Source organism: Brienomyrus brachyistius, unplaced genomic scaffold (genome assembly GCF_023856365.1).
Source record: "Brienomyrus brachyistius isolate T26 unplaced genomic scaffold, BBRACH_0.4 scaffold35, whole genome shotgun sequence".
NCBI lineage: Eukaryota > Metazoa > Chordata > Actinopteri > Osteoglossiformes > Mormyridae > Brienomyrus > Brienomyrus brachyistius.
In genome coordinates, this window is record NW_026042310.1 from 1,418,268 (window position 1) to 1,442,357 (window position 24,090).

Consider the following 24,090-nt stretch of genomic DNA (forward strand, 5'->3'; position numbering starts at 1 on the left):
GGTGGGCAGAGATCTTATCACCTCCTTCCGCCAAGGCCCCCCCCGCACCATTAAGGTACTCTGTGATAACCTTTATACAGTTTGTGTTTCACTCATGTACTCTTTTTTTTTTTTTTTTTTCAAGTATTCGGAGTTGGTGGTTCAAGTCCGCTTGGGATCCCGGCGACGGTGAGAGGAGAAGGCGTTCACTCTCCTCCAGAGACAAGAGCTGCGGTGTGGGGGGGGGGGGGGGGGGGTTGGGTGGGTGGGGGCCGGGGCAGTGCGGGCTGCAGAAAGCTGATTAGCCCTCCCCCCGGTGAAGCTTGAGCACAAAATTAGCCACAAACTGCAAACACGATACGTAGTGGGGGGGGGGGGAGCAGCTGTAACAGACACTGTGGAAGACCATCAAAAAGGTAGAAAGGACGGGGGGGGGGGGGGGGGGGGGGGGGGGGGGGGGCCGTGCGGCCATGACGCGTTATTCTAACGCAGTCAGGATGATGTACAATCGACTAGCGTGAGGGAAGGTGGGGTACAAGCAACGAGGGGGGAGGGGAAACCCCATTAAAATAAGGCAACTGTAAGAGGTCCAGCGCATCACAAGGGATCAGCACAACGTCCGTTTCTCCCCCCCCCCCCCCCCCCCATCTCCCCCCTTTTGGTTTTTTATTATTTTTTTTTAAGTTCTGTTCCTCCTCATCTTTTTTCCCCAGCCCTCAAACCCAGTCAAGTAATTAACGGTCAAAAGCACAAGTCTCCAGAATACCGCTCCACCCAAAGAAGAAGAAAAAAAAAGAGAATTAAAAATAAAAAAAAATAAAATAAAGGTAAATAATTAAATTCCAAATGCGTAGTAAGGAATTGCGTGACATCTTCGAGCCAGAGTTACGGTGTCAGTTGGAGAAGCTGAAGGTAAAAATTAAATAGAAATTAAAAAAAAACGGGGACGAAAAAAAAACCCCCCACAAGACGTTTGGCGCTGAAATCCGCAGCCGTCCTGTGGGTGAATAAAACGTGTTTCCTTTTAAACTGAAAACAGCTAAAAGCTCTCTCCTAGCAGTCCCTCGGGTCTAATCTGGATTAAAATCCAAAACAAAAACGGGCGAAAGGATAACGCGTAAAAGTCAGCCCCATAGTCACAGGCCACTCCTTAAAATCTTCTCCGTCGTGCTCACGTCAATTTCCAGATCTCCTTGTGGCGAGAAACGAAAACAATCGGGGTGGTGGTGGTGGCGTATAACGGCGTTAAGTTAAACAGCTAGCGGTCCCGCCAAGGCTACTTTGGTGGCTTGGCGTCCGACGGCGCGGCGCGCTGGCTCGGGGGTTTGGCATCGTCGCTCGGCGCCCCCTGCTGGGGCTGGGCGGGGCTTGCGCTGGACTGGCCGCCGGTCTGCGATGAGTGCCGATGTCGGCCCTGGGATTCTCTACTCGACGCGTGCCTCTTCCTGCCGCCTTCCTCGATCGGGGGCTGAAACAGACAGCTCGAGAGTCACGAACACTGCGAGCAAGGGGCCGGTAAAACCGGAGACACTGGGACCCGTACCACCAAGCAGAATTTCTCAGCCGGATAACTTGCTGGATTTAAGGCAGCCTGGGCTAAAATGCAAGCGAATGGAGATAAAGTCCATTTCAACTGGGGTACCTTGTATCCGACAATTTATCTGGGCTAAGCAGAAAAATCTGGCTTCGTAATACGGGTCACTGGTGTGTAATCGCTCTATTACAGTTCTTATTTAATTCTATAATATGTGGTATGTACAAGGCATTAACAGTGATTAAAGAAAGCATTACTTTAGCTAAACAGTATTTTTAAAAATGGTAAAGTATTTCATATTTGTTATATAAGGTAGTTTCGGAAACAATATTCATTAGTTTTTTTGTTTTGTTTTTTTTATTCTCGTAACTTAACCTATACATTTCGTGAACTTGAATTTTTGTTAAAGATATTAACCTTGATGTAAGTGGTGGAGCAAATCGAAATTAAAAACCATAAAGCATTTGAGAAATATCTGCATTTGAAGAACTGGTTAATAACCAGTAAATATCTGACGAACACCTTGTTTACTGTAGCACTGGAAAATGCAGTTCATATTCTAAGTGTAGAGTGGCGCCATGAGAACTCTTTACGCAAACAACACACATTATACACAACAAGTGGAAAAAGATGTCGAGTACGAGTTAGCTAGCTAGTTCACAGAGTCTAAACAGCTCCAAAAATGTGGAAGCGTTTTCGAAACGTGGTTATGATTAATGGGTACGGCAACGCAACAAACTGAATATCCGAACATGAAAATATTCGATAGTTGCAGCCCTACAGTGCAGTGTTACGGTGTTAGTGTTAGTGTCCCAGGTGACCTGGAGGAGCAAAGCAGACTAGGAACATCTTCCTGCTGACCACCTGGAAGCTTAAGCTGAACCACGATTGAGAACTCAAAACCCAAGAGCTGCTGGTACAAAGGTTGGGGCGCTGCTGTTGGACCCTAGAGATAAGAGGCATCCATCATACTCACGTCGACTCTGAAGTCCTCGAGGCGTCTGAACTTGCTCAGGTACTCTTGTAGCTTTGGGTCGATTTCCAAGGTTTTCGCTTTGGAATATTTCAGGAAGGCCCAGAACTTTTCGAGCCCGTATAGTTGGCCTAATGAAATGGGAATTCAGGAGAAGAGACAGGGGGAAAATTATTTATTTTTTTTTTTAAATCAGGGAAACTACCAAAAGGCTCCCGAAAGTCTGTTCAGCGTGTGCAAGACGGTACATCTCACCAGCTTCGTAGTCCTTGACGGTCTCCTCCTGAAAGTCTTTGAATATGTCCGGTCTGAACTTCCTCTCAAGGCCGTAGCTGTAATACCTGAAGAGGCACTCCAGGCCGTACCTAAGCGGACACAGCAGACAAGGGTAAGAACTGTGTCGACAGTCCTATCCAGGAGATTAAACTTCTGGAGGACCGTGGGAGGTAGCGGTTCCAAAGAAAGTGTTAAACTCGTCAACAATGACCTATACTACACAATAACCAGCCCAGCTGCTGTACTTCCCTAAGCAAGCATTGCCTCCAGACTAAACACTGGCCATTGCTAGCCTGTGATTGGTTATAGTCGTGTCAATATTATACATTAACCAATGAAGACCACCGCAAGAGCGGGCGGGGGGCGGGTCACACCTGTATCCCTCCTTTCCGTCCTCCACCGCCAGCTGCCTGAACTCTTCGTACATCTTCCTGTTGAAGTGGTCCCGCAGGAAGAAGGACCAGAAGCGGAAGAGCGTGTTCATCTCCTGCGACTGCCCGATACCCAGCCGCTTGCGTTCTGTGAGGGAGCCAAACAGATGAAGGTTACCAACCCTACGTGGGTATACACACAAGAGAACTTCTTTAGGGGAATACACATCACATCACATTTATTTAGCAGATGCCTTTGTCCAAAGCAACATTCAAGTGAGGAAAGAGATCAGAGAGCCTGGGATCTGAAGGTTGCTGGTTCAAATCCCTGCAAGGCCAGAGTAACGTCACCCTTGAGTAAGGCCCTTAACTGCAGTTGCTCCAGGAATTGTCTAACCATTGATTCACATCAATTTAGTATAATAAAATAAAAATGTCTGCTTGAAAAATAAAGTATAAATATGACAATTATACAGACCACGGGGTTTGACCCCACAACCTTCTGGGCATAGATCCTAGATCTTTACATTGCTAATTCCATATATGCAAATATGCTCCAGATCAGCACGACCCCAGCCTCCTCACGTACCGTTCAGGCAACGCCGGCGGGTACTTGTGGTAAACATGCTGCGTGAAGCCATTTTCCTTGAGCAGCTCGTGCGAAGGGTGCTGGAACTTGGGCAGGGACTGAGGCGTGCAGCCGAAGTTGCCCAGAGCCGGGGTGCCTTCTGAGGGGCTGGCGTTGGAACTGTGGTAGGAGAGCGGAGACGGATTGGACCGAGGGGCACAGGATTCACTCCAAGACAATAAGCTGAACATTTCATGGCACCTGGGGCAGAAGGACTAACCCTGTGCTTGAACACAGCACTAACATTTCATATTTACAATCAACATGGAGTACGAATCCCTTTATACCTACAAACCCGAACAAAGCAACGCTAAGGAAACATCCAAGCGGCTACATAAAAGCAGCTGAAGAAAAAGTTATGTCCCTAAAGACCCTAAAGATAAAACACACTTTAAAGGGCCCAGGGATATATTCTTTAATCCTGCCAAAGGTACATTTTTTTTTTCGTACTTTTTTCACGCATTTGTCCTGAAATAGATGGGTGTCATGTGACCTTGGGGGGAGGATCAGATGTTTCTGGCATGACAGCGCCCTCACCTGACGGAGGCGGTACGGGAGCGATGCTCGCGGGAGTCCATCACCCAGCCCACATGGCACTCCATGGGGGGGTTCGAACTATGTCGGGTCTTCCTCTTGCGGGGGGTCTGAAGGGAGGGGGGAAAAAACATTTTATGTAGCAGACACTTATCCAAAGCAACGCACGTGTTTGTGGGTTGGGTCAGACAGTCCCAGGTTCAATTAGGGATTAAGGGCCTTGTTCAAGGGCCCAATGCTGAAATCACTCAGCCAACCCAGGGATTCGAACCCACAACCTTCCGATCACAGACACAGTGTTCTAACCTTGGCGTCGACAGGTCGGCCCTCCTTCACCACGGGGTAGAAGCGGGGCGTCTGCGTGGGGTCTTTTAGCCTCGGCGTGCGGGGCGTCCGCGGGGTTCGGGCACTACGGTAGTTGGGCGAGTCGGGCACGGTGGTGGGTAGGGAGCGGGCAACTGCCGACGGCTCAGGGGCGCCGAACAGCTTATTGGCTAATGCGTCTGTAGGGACTGTGGATGGGGTGGGGTGGGGGAGGGAGAAACATCACATGCACCCAGTGGCTGTGAGGAACCTCAAGTTACGTCGAATTTTAAGCGAGAAACAGCCCTGAACACACGTCTAACTTTTAGGGGAGCTTTGCTTCCATTTCATCATTTCATTTCCAATTCAATTTAATTTCATTTCATTAATTTCCATTTCAGCTTAAGAGGCCGTCAGAAAAGCCACCTCCCACCAAAAGTAACAATAAATAGCAGAGAAAGGGATACCCTGTTCCCAATGTGGTAAATGGTCACTCGCTAAACCCGTACAACGCGAGATGCTGCTTACTCTGCTGGGGTCGTGGGGGGGCCGGGTGGAACTTCCTGATTGGGATCGACGGGGGGTTCGGGGGTGAGGCAGTCGAACTGCTCTCGACTGATGAGGTGAACCTTCTTGAAGTTCTCCACCTCTTGCTGTGAAGGAGTAAGCCAACAAAAAGCTTCAGGACATTGGCTGTAGACAAACATACCAGGACTGTAAATTTGGTGGAATTCTATTCAGAAGACAATGGGAAAGAAGCACAGGTCAGGAATAAACACAAAAGAGAACAAATCAGACTCAAGCCAGATCAAAGTCCGTAGCATAGGCTTAAAAATAACATAAAAATCAATTATCACCCCATGGAAAGCTTCCGGATAACCAGGGTAATTATGATTGTATTTAAACCCCCGCAAGGGGGAAATTTAGCTATCGCGAGAAGGATGACCCGACATCCATGGAGATCCATACTCAGTTCAGAACCAGCCCACAGTCCCTTGGGCCCAATCAGGGACGGATTATGGGTTGTGTGGGCCCCTGGGCAAAACGTTCATGAGGGCCCCCCCCACCACCACCAGCACCACCACCACCACCACCACCACAATTCAAGGGCCCTTGGCAGCCAAACGCCCTCCCTATAGGGTCAGGGGCCCTTGTAGACAGAGGATCAAAAGAATGTAGGCCCTCTAAAATAGACAAATGTCAAACTTGCACCCCAAGGGCCCCTGGGCAGCGGCCCCGCTGGCCCGGTCTGTAATCCGTCCCTGGGCCCAATCTCCCCAAAGCCATTTATTTACCCAGAATGCACAGCTACGCTTGTGGCACGTGGGTGACTCAAAGGGAACAGCCCACAATGGGAGACCCAACAACACACGCTCCGAATGTCCTGACAAATCCAGACAGCCTCAACAAAAAGACTACATTTCAGCTGGCCTTGGGGGGGGGGCTTGGGTGACATTCTAAAAATAGTCTCAGCGTTAGAAGCCGGGAGAATAAACCGCTTAAGTTACTTTCAAAAGATTCAGTGAGCAATTACGTAATAATGAAAAGATTCTGGAATCTGACCATCACTACCTAACAATTACAATAGGTGGCGCTGCAAAGCCCCAACCCCAAGAGGTTGGAGAAGACGGGTACGGTCCGTTCTCACCTTTATGGTGGCATACTCCGGTTCGTATGTGTCATCCCACAGGTCCTGCTCGTAGTAGTAGAGGCCGTCATTGATGACTTTGGCCAGCTCGCTGGTCAGCTTGGAGCGGGATGTGTGGTGACCCGTGCGGTCGCCCCCAGGGTGCTTGCGCAGGTATGGCGGCGTCTGCGTGACGATTAGGATCTTGTTGACGTCGCGGTCATCGATTTCGCAGTCCGAGTCCTCGTCCGACCAGTCTGTGAACGTGTTCCGCCGGCCGTCAATCTGCTCCATCTCCTCGTCGAACATGAAGTCCAGCTCCTCGGGCTCGTCCTGCTCCTCTCGCGCGGGGGGGCCCGGCTGCACCGGCGAGCGGACCTCCTCCGTCTTCTGTGATGAGGCACATGACCGTCATTGGCCGAGCAAAGATAGGGTCAAGGTGACCGGCCAATAACAGCTCTTTGAAGTCTGATGTACACATATATGGAGGTGCTTTGCCGAGTGGGTGGAGCAATATCAATAAAAGCTGGAACGTGCAGTTTTGGAAGCGCCGACTCACCTTTGACCTGGAGGGTGACTGCCTGGACCTCTTTTTCACCTCAATCCAGGATTCAGAGTCAAGGTCCGGCAGGCTGGCAGAGAGCCCCTTGGGCATCGTCTTAAGATTGGTGACATCTTCTGCCTTGGTCTGCATGGGCGTGGAGGACCTCGGGGAACCCGGGGCTGACCCTGTCCATTAGAAAGCCACAGATGTGGGAAAAGCTCCGGCCTACGTGGGCCAGCAGGATCGTTCGCAGTCGCGGCCAAGCCCACTGGGCCGGTCACATGGATCCGGCAGAAATCGAGAAACTGCCACCATCCGCAGCATCCTCATCGTGCAACGGGAATTTGATATTTCCGGAAATAAAGACCATTAAGTGGCCGGAAGGGCGAGAGTAAAACCAGGAGAACAACAGATGCATTCAGATCAAACCATGTCAAGATACTGAACCATGTATTAAAAAAAAAAAAAAAAAACAAACTTCTGAATGACAAAGAGGATTCGTTACATCAAAACAGCTACTCCGCAGCCAAACTGACCTGACTGCTTCTCCGAAGCCTGCCGGGGCACAAACTCGGGGCAGTGAACGAGCTGCGAGAAGTCGGTCTGTGAGTGATCGGGCATGGCCAGGCCAGGCAGAGGCCACTTCTCGGGGTCCACCTTCCTGCGGATCTTCTGGTCGATCAGCTCCACCTCCTTGCTGTCCTTCAGCGCCTGAAATCACATTTCCGGTGAGCGGCAGCCCAGACAGACAGGAGGAGGAGGTTGTCGGAAGTCGTGGGACTTTAACAAACACTCTAGATATAGCAGCTCGTAATTCCCCGCTGCAATAATCCACGAAATTTCGTACACATTTACCAATGCATCAAATCTCATTTCTAGTGTGGCATCAATCACCTTTTCCAATTTTAGTACATTTAAATTCCATTTATTTAACAGATGCTTTTTAAAGCCCCTTAATTGAATATCATAGACTGATCATAAGAGGTACAGTCAAAGAGCGCTAGTCTGGAAGCCTCACCTCCAGTATGAGATTGATGTCGGTGGACAGGGCCTGGACCCGGTGGAAGCTGGCGATCAGGGCCACGGGCAGGAAGCCCTCCTGGTCCATCTTCCTGCGCAAGAAGAAGTCCCGCTCCAAGTTGTCGATGCTGAAGTAGTACTCGCTGCAGAACAAGAACGACAGCAGGTCGCAATGGATAATCTAGCTAAGTGTCTTTGCCCCCGATGCCAAGAAACAGACAGCCTCGATGAGCACTTTGCCTCCAAGAAGTTTAACGCAGAGGAAGGAGACGTTCTGCTCACATTTGGCGCTTGATGTAGTCCTTCAGCAGCTCTTGGTCGACGGTGTACAGGTCGTTGCTGCTCAGGTTGTCGTAGTAGTACGTGACGGTACCAAACTTGTGACCGTATGCCCCGTCCTTAGGGTCGTAGGCCTTGTAGCCATAGTGGTAATCGTAATGTCCTAAAAAGAAAGGGGGGGGCATACTCAGTCACATGGAGATGTGACATAACGTTCCCAGGACCACAGGGCAACATATATGCATAAAGTTCAAGAATAGACAGGACAGAGACCTAAGACACAGACATGACTGAAACTATACAGGAATCCTCCTCCCTAGTATGGACTCTCATATCACTTGGTTGGCAGTTTTCACAGGAAAAGTAACAACTGCGTGAATGGCTCCAAAGCGAAACCGACACCTGATCTGGGGTCAGGGGTGACAAGCTTCCACCCCCTTGCTCTAGATTCCAGAGTTCCTGTGGAAACCAGTCCGGGCTCCTCCCATTCATTTCCATGGGGACTGGCTCGAACAAGGCATGCTGCAATGGCTTCCCAGACCACATAGACTGTGACTCACACCACCACCTCCTCGGGATGGGGACAGCGAGTCCCCAGGAACGTTTAGTCTGTCTGCGGTTTCCGCCTTCCAAAGCACCGACTGCAGGTCAAGTAAAATCCTTTGAGGCAATGATGCAAGACTCAGAACCGTCTCCATGCCCAGCGAAATTTTCGTAACAGGAGTCCAGGGGTGACTCCACCTTGGATGACTGGGGCAAGCAAAGCAAACAAATGTCCCTGGATCATAGTGCAACACCAGGTGAGAACCCCAACATCCTGTGGATGTTTAATACCATTCTGGATTTAGCCATCGCTCACTCTAAGCGACTGAGGACCCCACAGGGTAACTACAAAACAGACACCAGCCAACAAGTGGTTAGACCAGTGATTCTTCTCCAAAAGCCAACGGCCCACAGGAACCCCGATTGCAGCACTGCGATTTCACAAAAGAGGTCAGCTTTGGTAAACAAGCCGGGTACAAACTTTGGCTTGCGAATGTCAGACAGCCGACGGGTTCATCCAGAAGAGAGAGAGAGAAACGCACACAGAGGTCATTTCTTTCAGGTCTGCCCACAGCGGGGGAAAATTGAGCAAGGGATTGTGGGATTAGGGACAGCAGAAGGACGAAGCGAAGCCACACAGTGACAGGGATCACGTTTGGTCGAGCTTTGTTAAGAGAAAATGCGAGAATGGAAAAAGCAGCCACATACCTCGCCCAGCGCCCCTGCCTCGACCCCGGCCCCTCCCTCGGCCCCGGCCGCGGCCCCTGTAGCCACCCCGAAAGGGGGCGCCCTCGCTCTTCACGCTGGACACCTCGTCGTGGTCGTCCCGCCACTCCCGCTCGTACCGGCCGCTGTTCCAGTCTGCCGGGAGACAGAAACACGAATTCAAGGATTTTTATACATCACATGTGAGGTATACAGTCAGACGATAACTCGCCGTGAAAGGAAAAGTGTTCAACAACCATAGTTCATAAAAATATTAATATAAATGCATTCACTCGTTTGAAAAGGGGAAAAAAATCCGAAGCGAAGGACAAGTAAAATGAATTAAGAAACCCTCAGGCTGAGGTGGTGGGACTCGACCTGCTACCTCCCCCTCAACTCACCTTTCAGGTCGTTCCGGCTGCTGGGGGGCACCCGGGGGACCTCGTTCTGCCGCGTGTTGTTCCGAGACGCCGAGCGCTCCCTGGGGCCCTCCGACTTCACCTCGATCATCAGCGGCACCCACTTGTGTTTGTTTCCTGGAACGGGAGGGCGCCTGTCAGCTTTTGACACTCAGACCGCAGAGGTGCTATTCCTGCAGCGGCCTCTAGGGTGTCTCAGTAGTCCTCTAAATGCAAACGGGGGTGTACATGGGACCAGAGTTAGCAATGACGTGGCGCTGAGCACAGGTACACCACGAGAACTTGGGTCAGAGTCTCGCTTGCTGATCACGATCTCCGATTTATTGCCGGTTACAGCCATTCCACGAACTCCCCACCGCTAAAGAGCAGTGGGTCATCTTGCTGCTATTCACAAAGGCAGGACACACCAATCTCCACAAACCTCGGGTATCTAAAGAGGAGCTTCCCTTGCCCCGGACACAACCAAAAAGCGTCAGAGGGGGCACAAAGCAACTACTGTTTGCGCCTTTATGAAGGGTTTAAAGCTCAACTATGCAGAGAGCAGTGTGAGCATTCCAGAGGACTAGTGCCAGGTAAAGGTTCAGACAAATAATAATAATAGATACCGCTATTGATCCCCGTGGGGAAATAATCTTCACCTACCCCATCTTGCTCTCTATAACAGCAACCATGGTCACAAAGGGCAGCCACTTGCTGTAGTGCCAGGGAACTAGGGGTTGAAGGTCTTGCTCAAGGGCTCACAGACATGCTGAGGCCAGGATTGAACCAGCAACCAGAGGAACAAGGGCTTAGCCCACTGAGTCACACGCTGCCCCCTCCAGAGGACTAGTCCCGGGGAAAGGTTTAGCCCCTCCAGAGGACTAGTCCCGGGGAAAGGTTTAGCCCCTCCAGAGGACTAGTCCCGGGGAAAGGTTTAGCCCCTCCAGAGGACTAGTCCCAGGGAAAGGTTTAGCCCCTCCAGAGGACTAGTCCCGGGGAAAGGTTTAGCCCCTCCAGAGGACTAGTCCCGGGGAAAGGTTTAGCCCCTCCAGAGGACTAGTCCCGGGGAAAGGTTTAGTCCCTCCAGAGGACTAGTCCCGGGGAAAGGTTTAGCCCCTCCAGAGGACTAGTCCCGGGGAAAGGTTTAGCATGGTGCTTATGGCCTGCAGGAGGTCACCAGCCAGGAGGGGGCTCACCTTTCTTCTTCTGCCCATTCTTCTGAGAGTCCTCGTCTCCATTCTTCTCTTCTCCGGAGTCGTCGGATTTTGCCTTCTGGTTCTCCTTGCACTCCTCACTCTCTCGCTTCTCCTTCGACTCCTTCTTGACGACCATTTTCTTGGGTGCCTGAAGCGTCAGACGTCACAAGCCGGCATTGAAGGTGACGATATATAAAACTCAATTATGAAATGAAAATCGAAAACGCCACAACTGGGGAAAAACAGTTATACGTTAAACGAGATAAAGAAAATGGTTCGCATTTAGCACTATTTGCTGCAATAAACATTCAGGCCTAATGACGAGCGACTGTCTTCAAATCTCTTAAGATGATGGGAACAGCGACTCAGCAGAGCCGTCTATAAGCATTAAAAGCGTTTGGAACCGATTCTGAGTTTGACTAATCAGGTCTAGCTATGGTCTTTAAGCACTGCGGTGTGAAGCACATGCCAGGACTAGCTGAACCCAGATCAGTTTTAGGCACCCCAAACTGGCCAAGCACCAGGTGTCAGGTATCACATTGGCCCTCATGCCTTGAGATGAGCGACCAGATCACTGAACACACGTAACACACAAATATTCACAGACTCTCAGAAACCTCCAAAAGACTCAGCCAGGCAAGCTTAAATATTAAACTGGACTCCAGAGATAACCGGACCTTAATGAGTAATAATTTACCAAAAAAAAAAAAAAAAAAAACACGACTTCATGAGCTGCCCTATCCACTTCTGTGCATGAGTGACTTCAAAATCGCAGATCTTCCCCAGTAACGTGTTGTATGCTGTTACAGTCAACAGGAATGTCCTCAAACAACATTTCAACAGTTTTTTTTTGTTTTTTTTTTTAAAAGACCCCACAAGTATATGTGATGACCGGGTGTGAAGTGCACTGCACGTGACATGCCCTTATATTTTATACAGCTGGACCTCAGGGCCAGCTAACCAGGACCTTCTTGAGCTAAATTAAATGGTTTGTTCAATGGTCTCCTGGCTCTTTACATTAACGGTACAATGAATCATGAGTGCCTTAAATGGACCGCGGTCAATAGTGGTGAGGATTCAGCGGCCAAATCCAACCTGTGAATGCCGGTAAGATCAAACAGTTCACTGCTTTTAGATGCGACAAAATTGGAAATATTAGCATTAGCGCTGAACCGTTATCTAGTACTGCTGTACGGTAATGCTAAGTTTTGGCTTTACAGATCTACACTAAAATGTATTCGGTAAAAGCTTGTTTAGGAAATACATCTTTAATATATTTTAGAATTCTTAACAGAACTTTATGGATAAGATAATGATATCAAAACACAAGCACCCCAATCACGCACACTTATTTTTGCTACATGAATGTCAAGCAGTTGCGTTTGAGCCTTGCAAGAAAGATTTCCATGCTCTAATCCCGGGTTCGAGGCAGATCATTTCAACCACTACGAGGCACTTGACTGTCAAAGCTAACAGAAGCTGATTAAGGCCACTGGACTTCACAGCTTTTGAGTGGGTGACCTGACCAAGACCAGCAGGCTGAGACGGGGGTATTCACGGTTCTGCTGGGTCTGATAATAGCCTAGTCCTACCACGCTCTGGTCCCTGTGGGACTTACCGGACCTCACTGGCGAGAACTGACAGCTCGGCCCTAAACAAATAAGTCGTCAGACTGAATCCACCACAGAAGGAACATGAGCACGCTGCTGAGATGCTTATCTAAACTGTGATGAGGCACTTTTTGCTGTTTCTGCATGAACGCAGAAATCAGATGACGCATAGCATGACCAGTAGGATGCATGCACAGCAACGGGGCAGTGCAGCTTATACAGGTGTCTGTCATGAGAGGGCAGAATTTGGAAACGCTGATGTCATAATGTTGCCAAATGCGCTATATTAAAATAAATTAAATTGAATAAACAGTGACTGTGCATGAGTCATTCTGCACAACCCCACCCAATTGTACCTTGATTTACATGCATGAATCCCACCGTAGTAAAATATTGTATGTACAGAGGTTACAAATATTAAACCATAAACATATGTTAATCAAATATCAACCATTAAATTTATCCATTTATGACGGACAAAAAAAAAAAAAAAAAAAAAAAAAAAAAAAACTTATTTATTTTTTCCCCCCAAATTTCTCGCCAAGAAATACCAGTGCGGAGAGTTTGCAGTGAACCAAAAAGTTTAACTAAGCCTGTGTAAAGGGCTGTAGGTGCAACAAAGCACATGCGGGCCATGGTTTGGGAAACACCAATGTGAAGGCAGCCAAATAGCACCCCCTCACCCCCGGAAACGGTCCAGCCCTCTGCACCAGAATAGCTATGGGGGTCCAAGACTGGGAATCCCTAAAAGGGCATCCTTTCCGAGGGGAACCTGCTGCAGTTATTCCTAGCCCTGCCATGACCCACATCACCGGCAGCCCTGTCTAAAAAAGGTGACCAGCCATCGCTCTGAAATATCACTCACCAATACCCTTTGGACCTTCTCCTATGTAAGCAAGAAGCTGTTCCCATACTCACCGGACCCCGGCAGGGGGGTTGAGCCGGACCTCTGCCCTAATGTCCCCCCAGTGGCTGCAAACTGTACTTGCCTCAAAATGCGTCATCCTCAAGGAGACGCAAACCGTACCTCTACTGTTAGGTCTCACCGAGCACATTCAAGCAGCACCTCTAATGTAAACAAACGGTATGCCCATACGACCTCTAATTACCCCTCCTCCTACCTCCTACCATGACCCCTCCTGGGTCTGGTGCCAGAGTTATTTTTAATCTAATCATTGTTTTGGCCTACTGCTTGTTTCCACCAATCAAATGTCTCCTTTCGTTGACCCCGCCCTCTCGTTTCTATCTCCAAACCAGAGTGTAGGTACTGCAGATGGACTCCAGACCTCTTGGTCAAAAAAACCGCGGGGACAGGAGAGCACGGCTCCACCTACCTGCTGGTCCTTGGTGGCGATCTCTCCCGGGGTGGGCCAATTGTTTGCGTCGCCGAAGTCTCCAACCTATGAGCACAGAGACGCTGATGATCACCCTGCACAACAAGGCTGACCTCTGCCATGGAAACCCCAATTACGGGGTTGTGAACTTAATCTACTCAAAGATGGCCACATTCCACCAAGCTTGTACAAACATGCCCAAACTCCCGTAATGAGGCTCTTTTTCTGGTGTCGGCCGGACAGCAAGGAGAACGTACCTTCGCTCCTCTCCGAGGACGGGGATTGCCCGCTCTCACCACCTTGGTTGGGCCCGATTGCTCTGTGGGGGTAGAAGGAGGGGGTTGGCAAGGTCGTGACAACACCCACCCGGTTCTCGATCGACGTCCTGCGACCGCGAACGTGAAAACGCGCCCGTACAAGAAAGTGAGACGCTTCCGAAAGCGAAGCCGGCTACTGCGCGTTAGTCTGCAGCTCCGCCAGAGCGGGGCGGGGCACACCACGCCTGCGACTATAGCATACCTTAAAGCACTTTTACCTGCTTTGACGGCAAAGCGCTCCGCATTCCTAAGGCGGACCGACCAGTATGAGGCCAGCAGACTCACGCCGAAGCATTACGGAGAAGCATCGCATTTTCAGACAAGCACAAACTGACACACTGGTTAGTGACTACAGCCGGTACCCCCAACACCTAAACAATAGAGGAGTCAGATCAGACCAGTTTCAATTTACATACATTTAAATCATTGCAGCTTTCAGACAATGAACAAAGTAGACTGACTGACAGCAACCAATTTTATGTGTTTTTCCTAATATGATAAACTAATACCTTATTAGAACCAATTAGAATTCAAGGTGCAAGTCTTGAATGGGGGGTGAGTTCTGGAAGTTAGTACGGTACAGAAAACCACAAAAGGAGCTTTAAAAAGCTGAACAGAAGTCAGGAAAACATGCGAGCAGCAGTAAGATCGGTAAAATATTTGCCTATAGACAGGCACAGGAAGGAACGCAAGTGCTTCTAATGATTCTGGAAGTCAGACTTTCCCAGAAATAAGGCTAGTTTTCAGATAAACATACATAGAGTGGTTTCCTTTGAATCTATCTGGTTATTAAGAAACTTAAAACCTTCACATGTGTATCATTTTGTCCGAATTCCCCCATAAAACAGACTATGCAGAAATGCAGACTTACCGAAGACATCTTTCTGACCCCTGCACTGTAATTCAGTTCCGTTTTTGCGGGTTACGGGTCATTCGTGTCTCCATGGGGACAGAACGCGTTACCATTCTGCGCCACCAGCCAGTGAATTATCAGCACGAACAGGAAAATGGGGCTACTCGATCATGGCAAACACCATAATCACGATTATTTCGGTCAATACTGAGATCACAATCATTAAACACGATTATTCACCGAGTTTAGAAATATCATGCAGTTTTTTCCCCTTGAACTCTAAATAAAATTTAACTGAGAAACGAATAAAAAGGGTGTGTATTTATGACAAGACAAAATGGGAGCATCACTTCTAAACAAAATCCAGCACAATCGTTTCATCTCAATTATTTTGTTCGATAATCATTGGTAGCCAAAGTCGTAATTTAAAATTCAATGAAGCGGCCATCCTTACTGCTCTTTAGTTTAAGCAGTATTGATTTTTTTTCTAAATCCAACCTGCAAATTAAAGGCCCAGATGATATATTTAAATATGGACAGGAGCCTTCCAGATACTTTAAGTACAAGTTCCCAAAACGAAGCGGACTCCCAAACGATCACTGTTGAGTCCTTTTAAAAAAAGCATATTTGCGTAAAGTAACTTTCCTTACGGCAGTTTATCTTTCAGTGTGACAGTACGCCAACTTCACAGCGGGCACACGCAAGAGGGATGACTGGGCATTAAACTAGGTCATTGCAGTCAAAACATGTGCTGTGACAGTGTGAACACGCACACGCGCACACACACACACACACACACACACACAATCAACAGGGCATTTGATACCAAGTATTTCCCTCCATGGCGTGGTCAGCCTACAGTATCCGTCACAAGCCAACATGCCAGGACTGCCTGCTGCGGGTCACCCTGCGTCACCATGGAGATAAGGGCAAGCTGCCGCAGATTGGACGGTGCAGGCAGCAGAGTGAGCAACTGGCGAATCGTGAGGCGCGCAGGGTCATGCAGGGCAAGACAATCTATCCAGGCAAAGACCCCCAACAGAGTGCCACTGATGAAATTCCTCCAGGTAGACTCTTCACGACGGTACAACATGCGATAATCGGACCTGGACTATTGTGCAGGACACAGACTTGCCGCCTTCCTGCATCTCTGCCTCTACAAGCTGATTCCCAGCACACTCCTGTCTACCACAGCTGAAACACCAGCGTCCTACTTATGAACAAACAGAATACGCTCGTAATCTGCCATAGTACTGCAGGGTAAAGATGAGCGTTGAAATGAGTATGAAACAATGACAACGTCATGTGGGAAAAGCATGTTTTTTTTTCCAGCTGTTTGCCGCAAGATTCATCCATCGAACCGCTTCAGTGCAAAACGGATATCGAGCAAACAATTAAATCCATCAACATGCAATATGTGAGGCGTCTTTCTCCAGCATACTGGCAGGCTGGGGGTGTACAGGCTGCAGACGAGAGACACCCCACTTTTGGGACACAGTAATGCTGACGTTCCAGATTGGGAGGCTCCACAGGCAGTGTGGCGTAATACACCTTTAAATGAAAAGGCCGCAGACCGTCAATCCACCCCCCCCCCCACCCCCCCACCAGCTGAAATGTCACTTATTAAGGCTAAATTTAATTAGCATTCCCAAGACACGAACGAGTATCTGAGCTCAGCGGGCCTAAGGGATGCAGCCGAAAGTGTGGGGAACGTTCTAGATTAATTCTTCATTTCATCGCGCCTTACAGTGAAATCTCTCTCGTGCGGGGTAACGTGTTGGGTCCTGCAGTTTAAAAGAAGATCTAACGTCCCCCCTGTTTTAACTTTCACCAGAGTACACTGTACCGCCACTGTTAATTACAATACATTTTAAACTGACCCTCGGCAAGGCAGGAAAACACAAATACAAAAATCATTCTTGTTTAATGGCTTGAACCCAGCAACCATAAAAATGCAAACCAATACACTACCTGGTCGCTGAAATATAAAAAGACATGCTACAAAGAAAGTTGGTAAATTAGATATTTATTATCCATACTAATGCTTCCGAGAAACCCACTGCTGATTAGAAAGAAGGAAAAAAAACACACACAATTAAAACATCACATAAAAGTACGACTTTTATGGTACAAACCATGAAATACGTGATACAGGCGAATAGCTTGGAAGAAAAACGCCTGAAATGCTAAGCTGTTGAATCTAAGATAAAGGCCTTCAACGCCCCCCACTCCCAGCTGAAAGAGTTGTCTGACCCCAACACCACCTGTGAACAGGCATCAGGGCACAGTTCAGTGGTCTCTGACAACTCCTGGGAACTACAGCGCAGACCAACCACCCTACCGCCACCCTAAGCACACCTCCCCAGTCTCCCTCTGCCCATGGCCACAGCACATCCACACACGCCGGCCTGCATCCCAGCCCCCCCCCCCCCCCCCCTCAGGTGTGTGCTGCTGGAAAATTCTCACAACCTTTTAACAGCGTTCTTAAATACCAAACGAGAAACCCTCAGACGTGAGCAACAAACACACGTGTGGAAGGAGGAAAAAAATCGAATCCGTCACACAGGAAACCGTCTAAAATTCTGTTTAGAAAGCAAAAGAGGATGATTGCAAAATATTAATTTTGCAAATATTTAATTTATAAATATTTAAATTCCCTTGGGCCCTTGAGCAAGGTCCTTACACCCCCCCCCCCAAAAGAAAAATTAAACAGCAGGGGAACCAGACAAATACCTTGATCCTGCGTATGGACTGAAGCTAAACTCTCAACTGTGTGTATGGAGTCTCTGTAATACAGCACACTTAACCTAACAAACATCATAGCCCACTTTAAACATGCTTAGAACATTTACATTAACCTACAGTTTTGCAAAATCATTAAAAGCCAGATTTATTTATTTAAAAAAAAAAAAAAAAGAAAAACTGCTGAAGGTAATTTACTGAGTAATGTCCTAAAAGTTACAAACAGAATGGAACTGGAATACCCAACCTAAGGTCTAAATATAGTAACACAGACCACTGTAACCCGGTGAGGGTCTGTATATGCATACCTCAAGTCAGAAAGATGGGATATGCACGAAGCAGCACTCCGGCGTGCTCGTATTTATCATTGCACAAAACGCAAGTAAAGGGGTCGTTTCCATTTGTTCGACCTGGTGAAAATCTTGGGAAAGTGAATATAGCTTATTGCTGACAGGCGTATCCTGAAACTCTGAAGTTGGGTTTCGTTTTCCCCTCTATCTAACGTAACACGTAAAAAAAAAAAAATTAATAATCGCAGAGATGGAAGCTGAGAGCTTTCGGCACTGTGCGCTGCCACTTAACACGTCACCCCCGACTCCTCTCCGATGTTCCCTTTTCCAAAAAAAGATTCGCGACCAGCTGATCGCGGCACTTAAATATTTTATACCGTGCATCTGCCGGCGACTGAGGTGCAGATCGCGCAAGGCCACGCGTAACGGCACCCCCCCCCCCCCCGGCACGACCGCCGGACTGGCTGACAGCCACCAAGCCGGGCTCGAAAAACTGGGGATGACGCCATCATACGTGATGCTTTTAACTCCATGTGTGGCATAAGGGCAGCAGAGTGGTCACAGAGTTGCAGAGGGGTGGATTGGGGTTAAAGTTCTGCCGCTTCCAGACACAGGTGCACAGAAAGACGCTTGCTTAGCAACTGTACTAACTCATACGCAGCATCTAATACTAAACACTATATGTACAAGGAAGCAGGAAAAAAAAAAGTTAATAAAAATAAAACAGTGTTATGGTGTCAAGATTTAAATCATTAAGGAACGTCCTTGCATGCAAAGGCCGTTTTCCTCAGAACTATGTTTATATCTGAAGCCTAATTTAATACCGCAACTGACACATGCACGCACGCTAAGTGTTTGCTGATCAGTCATGTCCAATATTAGGTCTGAGGCGAGCCGGAGAAACCACGGCACAGGACGGCAATTCAGCGGCCAAATATGGTGGGAAGAGACAGCGGCTGGGAGCATGCCTCGGCAGCGGGTCACGTGATCCGCGCGGCGACGTCACCGGCCGCTGACTAGCCGGCAAACGGACTGGGACTCTGGGCCTGAAGTAAAAGCAAGGGACCCTCCCTCCCTCTCACTCATATACACACACACACACACACACACACACAGCAAGAGAGAGAAATGCACCACACACCGCCACCGTCTCCCCACCCACCCCGAAAGGCGCAACCCAGTGAGAACGTTGGGCTGCATCCACATCACTCCACCCCAGACACGAGCTTCAGATAAGAGGCAGAGGCTGCAGGGGCCACTGGGCCAATGTGGCTCCAAAAAAAAAAAAAAAAACAAATGCAGGGGAATTAAAAAAAAAAAAAAAAAAAACGCCATCACTGGCCTTTAACGTGGGTCTCCCACAGGCAGATTCCCGAAATCACAGGGGAAAACCGAGAAAGAATGCTGAAATCGGTTTCCTAAATACTTGGGGTGGTGGTGGGGGGGGGGGGGGGGGAGATGGTTAATAAAATTGGCACAGATGACACAATGTGTATTAGTAATACGAGGTCAGAAGCAATATGGGTCGTGGGTGAACGCAGTGCATAAAAAAACACGGATTCACCTGCAGGGTTCCAGCATGCGTCTTAGCAGGTGCTGTACTCCTGAAGGGGCGCGAGCCTATGACACACCCCGGGTCTACAAGCAGGGGGAATTTAAGGTGCTTCATACAAGCACATAATAAGAACATTCCTCCAGACTATCACACTGCTGGCAAAGTATACACTTTTGGGCTGCTTTTAGGCCTTCCCATTAAACCCACTAGGAGAATGTCCACAAATTGTTTACGTTTCGAAGACGGACAACCTCTGTCATTATAAGAGTGCATGCGTTTCACCAAAGGTCTGATCAGAGGTCTCATTGGCTGGATGGGAGGACACACCGTCCAATTGTGCGAGTCGGAGCATCCATCCATGATCCAGATCCAGAGGAAGGTCTTGACGCTGACACATGCCCTGAATGCAGTCGGACATTTGTTTAAAACCCAAGGGAGCCGTTTCGAGGGACAGGACAGACACATCCAGAAATGCACACTCTAGGTGTGTTTTCCGAAGACATGCTTATGTCGCATTACTGATGTACATTTATCCTGACAGCCAATAAAAGGTCAACAAAAAAGCATGTGACACTGCTCACAACCCACCCATGTGTCATAACAAATCTTGCTGGAATCCAAGCTTCACTTTTTAAACAGAAACATGCACGGCTACCTTACGACATAAAGCCATTTCCTACATTGACTTTGGTGAGGTATGGGTGTGTGTGTGTGTGTAATGCAACATTCCAATAAACCCATTTCTAAATATTTTGACATGAAGCAAAGGACACCAGGACACCCGGCAACCGGCTCCATGTAAAAAGTCAAATGCTTTCAAACTGCAATGCACCTACATGTGGCAGGCAAGGGCATCAGGTTGGCCATTCTCACCAGCGTTTCACAGAAAGTAACCTTGAGAAATTTGCACAAGATAGCTAGATATATTGACTAAGAAGTGTTAATCTAAACCTGAAGGCCAGCGCGTGTATCGGGGAAAATTCAAACAGGTTACTCCAATTACCGTTTTCCTCGATATAAAATGCATCAAAGAGATGTGTCAAAAATACCTTCCTGATATAAAGTTTCCACGCCACTATAAAAAAAAAGTCGAGAACTTAAAAACTTCGCGCATCAAAGCAATGATGTGTACCGACTTTTTTCCAGGGTAACGAATCTCGAGAAGTAACACATTGTATAACTATTCCTCCGTTTCCGGCGAAAGCTCCCCCACCAGCAGCTGTAAACGGCAGCACTAAGACAATGGCAAGACGAGCAAACCAGGGTGCCACTGCGCCTGTGGGGGGGTGGGGCGCCCCCGGCGACTACAGCTACGTGTCAGTTAAGACGATCTGAAATCAGACCCAGAGCCCCGGCTAAATGAACCTGCCGCACGCTTCATTTAGGCGTGTCGCTGTGCTGAAACACCGCCATGCAGACAAACACCACGTTTCCAATGACCGATGTACTACGGTCACGTGTCTCTAAACCACGTTGCCTCGCACCAGAGGATTGTGGGAATTGCCGATTAAGCTACACTGACAAAAGGGCCGCTTTACGATGAGAATTCAACAATTCCATTAATCGGGCAAATCCCTGCAGTGACGCCCCCTCCTATTTACAGTTTACGGGACCGGCAATCGTTGCACATGGCCGCGGCCCCCGTGCAAATATGCTGACTGTGGGACGGGCCCAGGCGCTAGCGGCGAGCAGCCTCTGGACGGCCATATGCAGGGAGGCTCGTAAATAGCATCTGGGGTGCAGAAATCTTCACGACCAGCCATGTAACTGCGACACCCCCGTACCGAATCACATGCACACCCTCCGATCCTCCTCTTATTCGAGTCGTCTGGGACGGTTTGGTATAATGGGTGTTTCTAACGACCGACGGCTGAGTCACACGTGGAGATACCATGTGATGGTCCATAACAAACGTACATGGAAGTCAGATTGCAGACCCAGCTTCGCCCCAACACCCACCCGAGATAAACACACCATCCCACCCATAGCCTGCGTGCATCTCCGGGCGTATACGGTGGGGAAAAGGGCGCAGAGCGCCTTATGACAGCTGCCTCCCGGCCACCACGCCGTAGGCCCGACGAGCCATCGGCTAACTACAGGGAGGCTAAAGCACTTAGCCGACTAAAGGACGGTCTATGCTCTCCAATGCTTAAAACAACCAATGTGTGCTACTTCCAGGGCAAAAGCCTCCGGTACCGGAATGCTTGGTACTAAATGTGTAAAAACACGTAATCTTCTTTTTTTTTGCTATAATGGCAATTTAGGATAGATGCATCACACTGGAATATAAAGCGTAAAATAATCAAGGCACGACTAGTATAAAAGCACAGTGAACTGATCACAGCAGGTCCACAGAACACCAGGCCGCCTGACAGAACCGCCGTGCGGACGGGACTAAGCACCATGCGGGACTAACTCGCCCGGAACCGGGGGCCTGTCATTAGCTGGACGGGGCGATCACACATGGCTACCGGCGGCAGCACAAAAAGCTAAACAGCAGGTTCAGTCGCCAGTTAGAAGCGGCAGGCTAGTCCGGGCCCAGTGGGCTCTCTGTGGGATCTCAGCAGCGCCCAGCTGCCGTCCCATTCCCAAAATGGTTTCGGGCCCTGCTCCATGCATAGCCTATTCTTAGCAGCTAGCCTGCTAACACGCAGCGCCCTCTATCCCCCGGAGTCGTCGCCTCGCATGTCAGACTGGAGGGGCCCGGGTCCCGATCTATCGCCGCATGACCACCGGCAGCCGCCCGTTACTAAGCTGGGATACCGTAGAGAAGGAGGGCGGCGGGGATACGTACCGGGATGCGCCTGTCCGTTCACGCTGACCACGGTCATTTTCTTAGTCCACGGGTTCACCTTGGGCGGGGGAGCCTCGGTAAACTCCTTCCTGGTGCCTCCTTCTCCCTGACTGCCGTTGTCTTTGGAGTTAGCGGCCTCCTTATCGCAGCTCTCCTTGTCTTGGGTGCTACCGCCGTCCTTCGCCTGTCGCCTGCCCTGCTCGGCTAGCCCTCCCTGCTCGGACTCGCCCCCCTTCGCGTTGTCTCCCCCGGCCCCGGCGGCTGCCTGGTTGGCCCCCTGCTCCAGGCAGCCCTCGTCGCGTTTGGTGCTGCCGGCGTGCCCATGCTCGTCTTGCTTTAATAGAGGGTTGTTAGGCAGGAGAGTCTCCACCTGAGTGGCCATTTCTCCTTTTCCCCCGTTTCCCAAATTCGCCTTCAACTCAAGAATACAAATGTGTACTCCGCGATTCAGCTGTTTTTCTCCCCCCTCCGTCCACTCCACCCCTAGACCAAATACACTTCAGTCTAAGACGCAGAGTGGTCAGACTGAACTAAACATATAAAGAAAGCGCCTCCGACACCTCTTTGAATCCTTTTTCGCTAATCACCAGTAACAGCAGCAATATGGAAGAACACCACGCGATCGAGGGGTGCGCGCACGCACGCGCAGGGGGGTAGTGAGCACGCAGTGGGGTGGGTGGCGCGCCCGCACGCGCTTGGGCGTAGTGAGCACGTAGAGGTGCCGGGGGGTGCGCGCTCGTGCGCGTGGACGCGCGAAAGAGGCGTAACCGTAGTGATAATGTAATCGTTCGCCCCGAGTGCCTGTTCTTCCGTTTCGCAGGTCTTTGCTGTAACACGTGTTTGCGCGGAAAGCGTGTATAATATTGCATGTTTATTATGAGTATTAAAATTAATGGTTTTCCTAAAATTGTTTATACCGATGGTTTAAAACTCTCTTGCACTTATTTATAATAAAAAAAAGTTTCACAGATAATACTTCACCCAGTGTCCCTGTGCATCAAAGCATTTATTTGTTCCTAAACATCATATGTAGCCTTTTAAAAAATCTTGAGCTCAGATGATTGTAGGGTGAAACAACAGCGTGTCAAATAACTGCCTGTGCGTGTTCTGCACTTGACTCCATTGGCCCCTGAATGGCATTAGTGTCTCAGCTTCTGCTGTGCATGAAGAATCCATAGATATGCAGGTGAAAGCCTTTTCCTGTCCGCATTATGGAGTTATGATGTTTGTTGACGGATGTGCAGTGTGTTTTGCTGTTTTGCATACATCCATTGAATATAACCACTTATCTAGTACAGATTCGCAGGAAGTCTGGAGCCTATACCTGGATGGGATGTTAGAACACACACACACACACACACACACACACACACACACACACACACATATACAATAATACACTGCAGGTGATTTGCAAACACCTAGCCACCTGTTTTGGGGGAAATCCTTACGATTACAGGGAGAACAGTGCCTTGGACAGGGGGCGCAGACAGTGAGGCTTGCAGTGGGCAGCACCAGAATCAGTAGTATAACTGAAGATTTATGAAAAGGGGAGAGATTTATGACATTTACTTCGGGAAGGGGGGGTCTGACAGAAACAAGGTTCTGCTAGAGATTTCGGGCCCAATGGAAGTGTATTATTTTGTGCCCTCATCACAGACCAATCCGATCATGCCCCTGCCACT

General features: G+C 49.1%; 1 protein-coding gene across 1 annotated transcript; it reads right to left on the reverse strand.

The window, feature by feature from the left end:
- Positions 1 to 248: 248 nt before the first annotated feature.
- On the reverse strand, positions 249 to 23,040 carry larp1 (La ribonucleoprotein 1, translational regulator). The gene is given in 21 exon segments (XM_048997618.1): positions 249 to 1,447; positions 2,490 to 2,617; positions 2,742 to 2,851; positions 3,137 to 3,281; positions 3,723 to 3,741; positions 3,743 to 3,881; positions 4,299 to 4,405; positions 4,602 to 4,807; positions 5,127 to 5,145; positions 5,147 to 5,251; positions 6,247 to 6,615; positions 6,785 to 6,954; positions 7,306 to 7,480; positions 7,788 to 7,932; positions 8,072 to 8,231; positions 9,320 to 9,472; positions 9,718 to 9,852; positions 10,911 to 11,058; positions 13,855 to 13,920; positions 14,112 to 14,173; positions 22,406 to 23,040. Coding segments are annotated over 21 exon segments (3,135 nt in total). The 5' UTR covers positions 22,788 to 23,040; the 3' UTR covers positions 249 to 1,255.
- Positions 23,041 to 24,090: the final 1,050 nt, after the last annotated feature.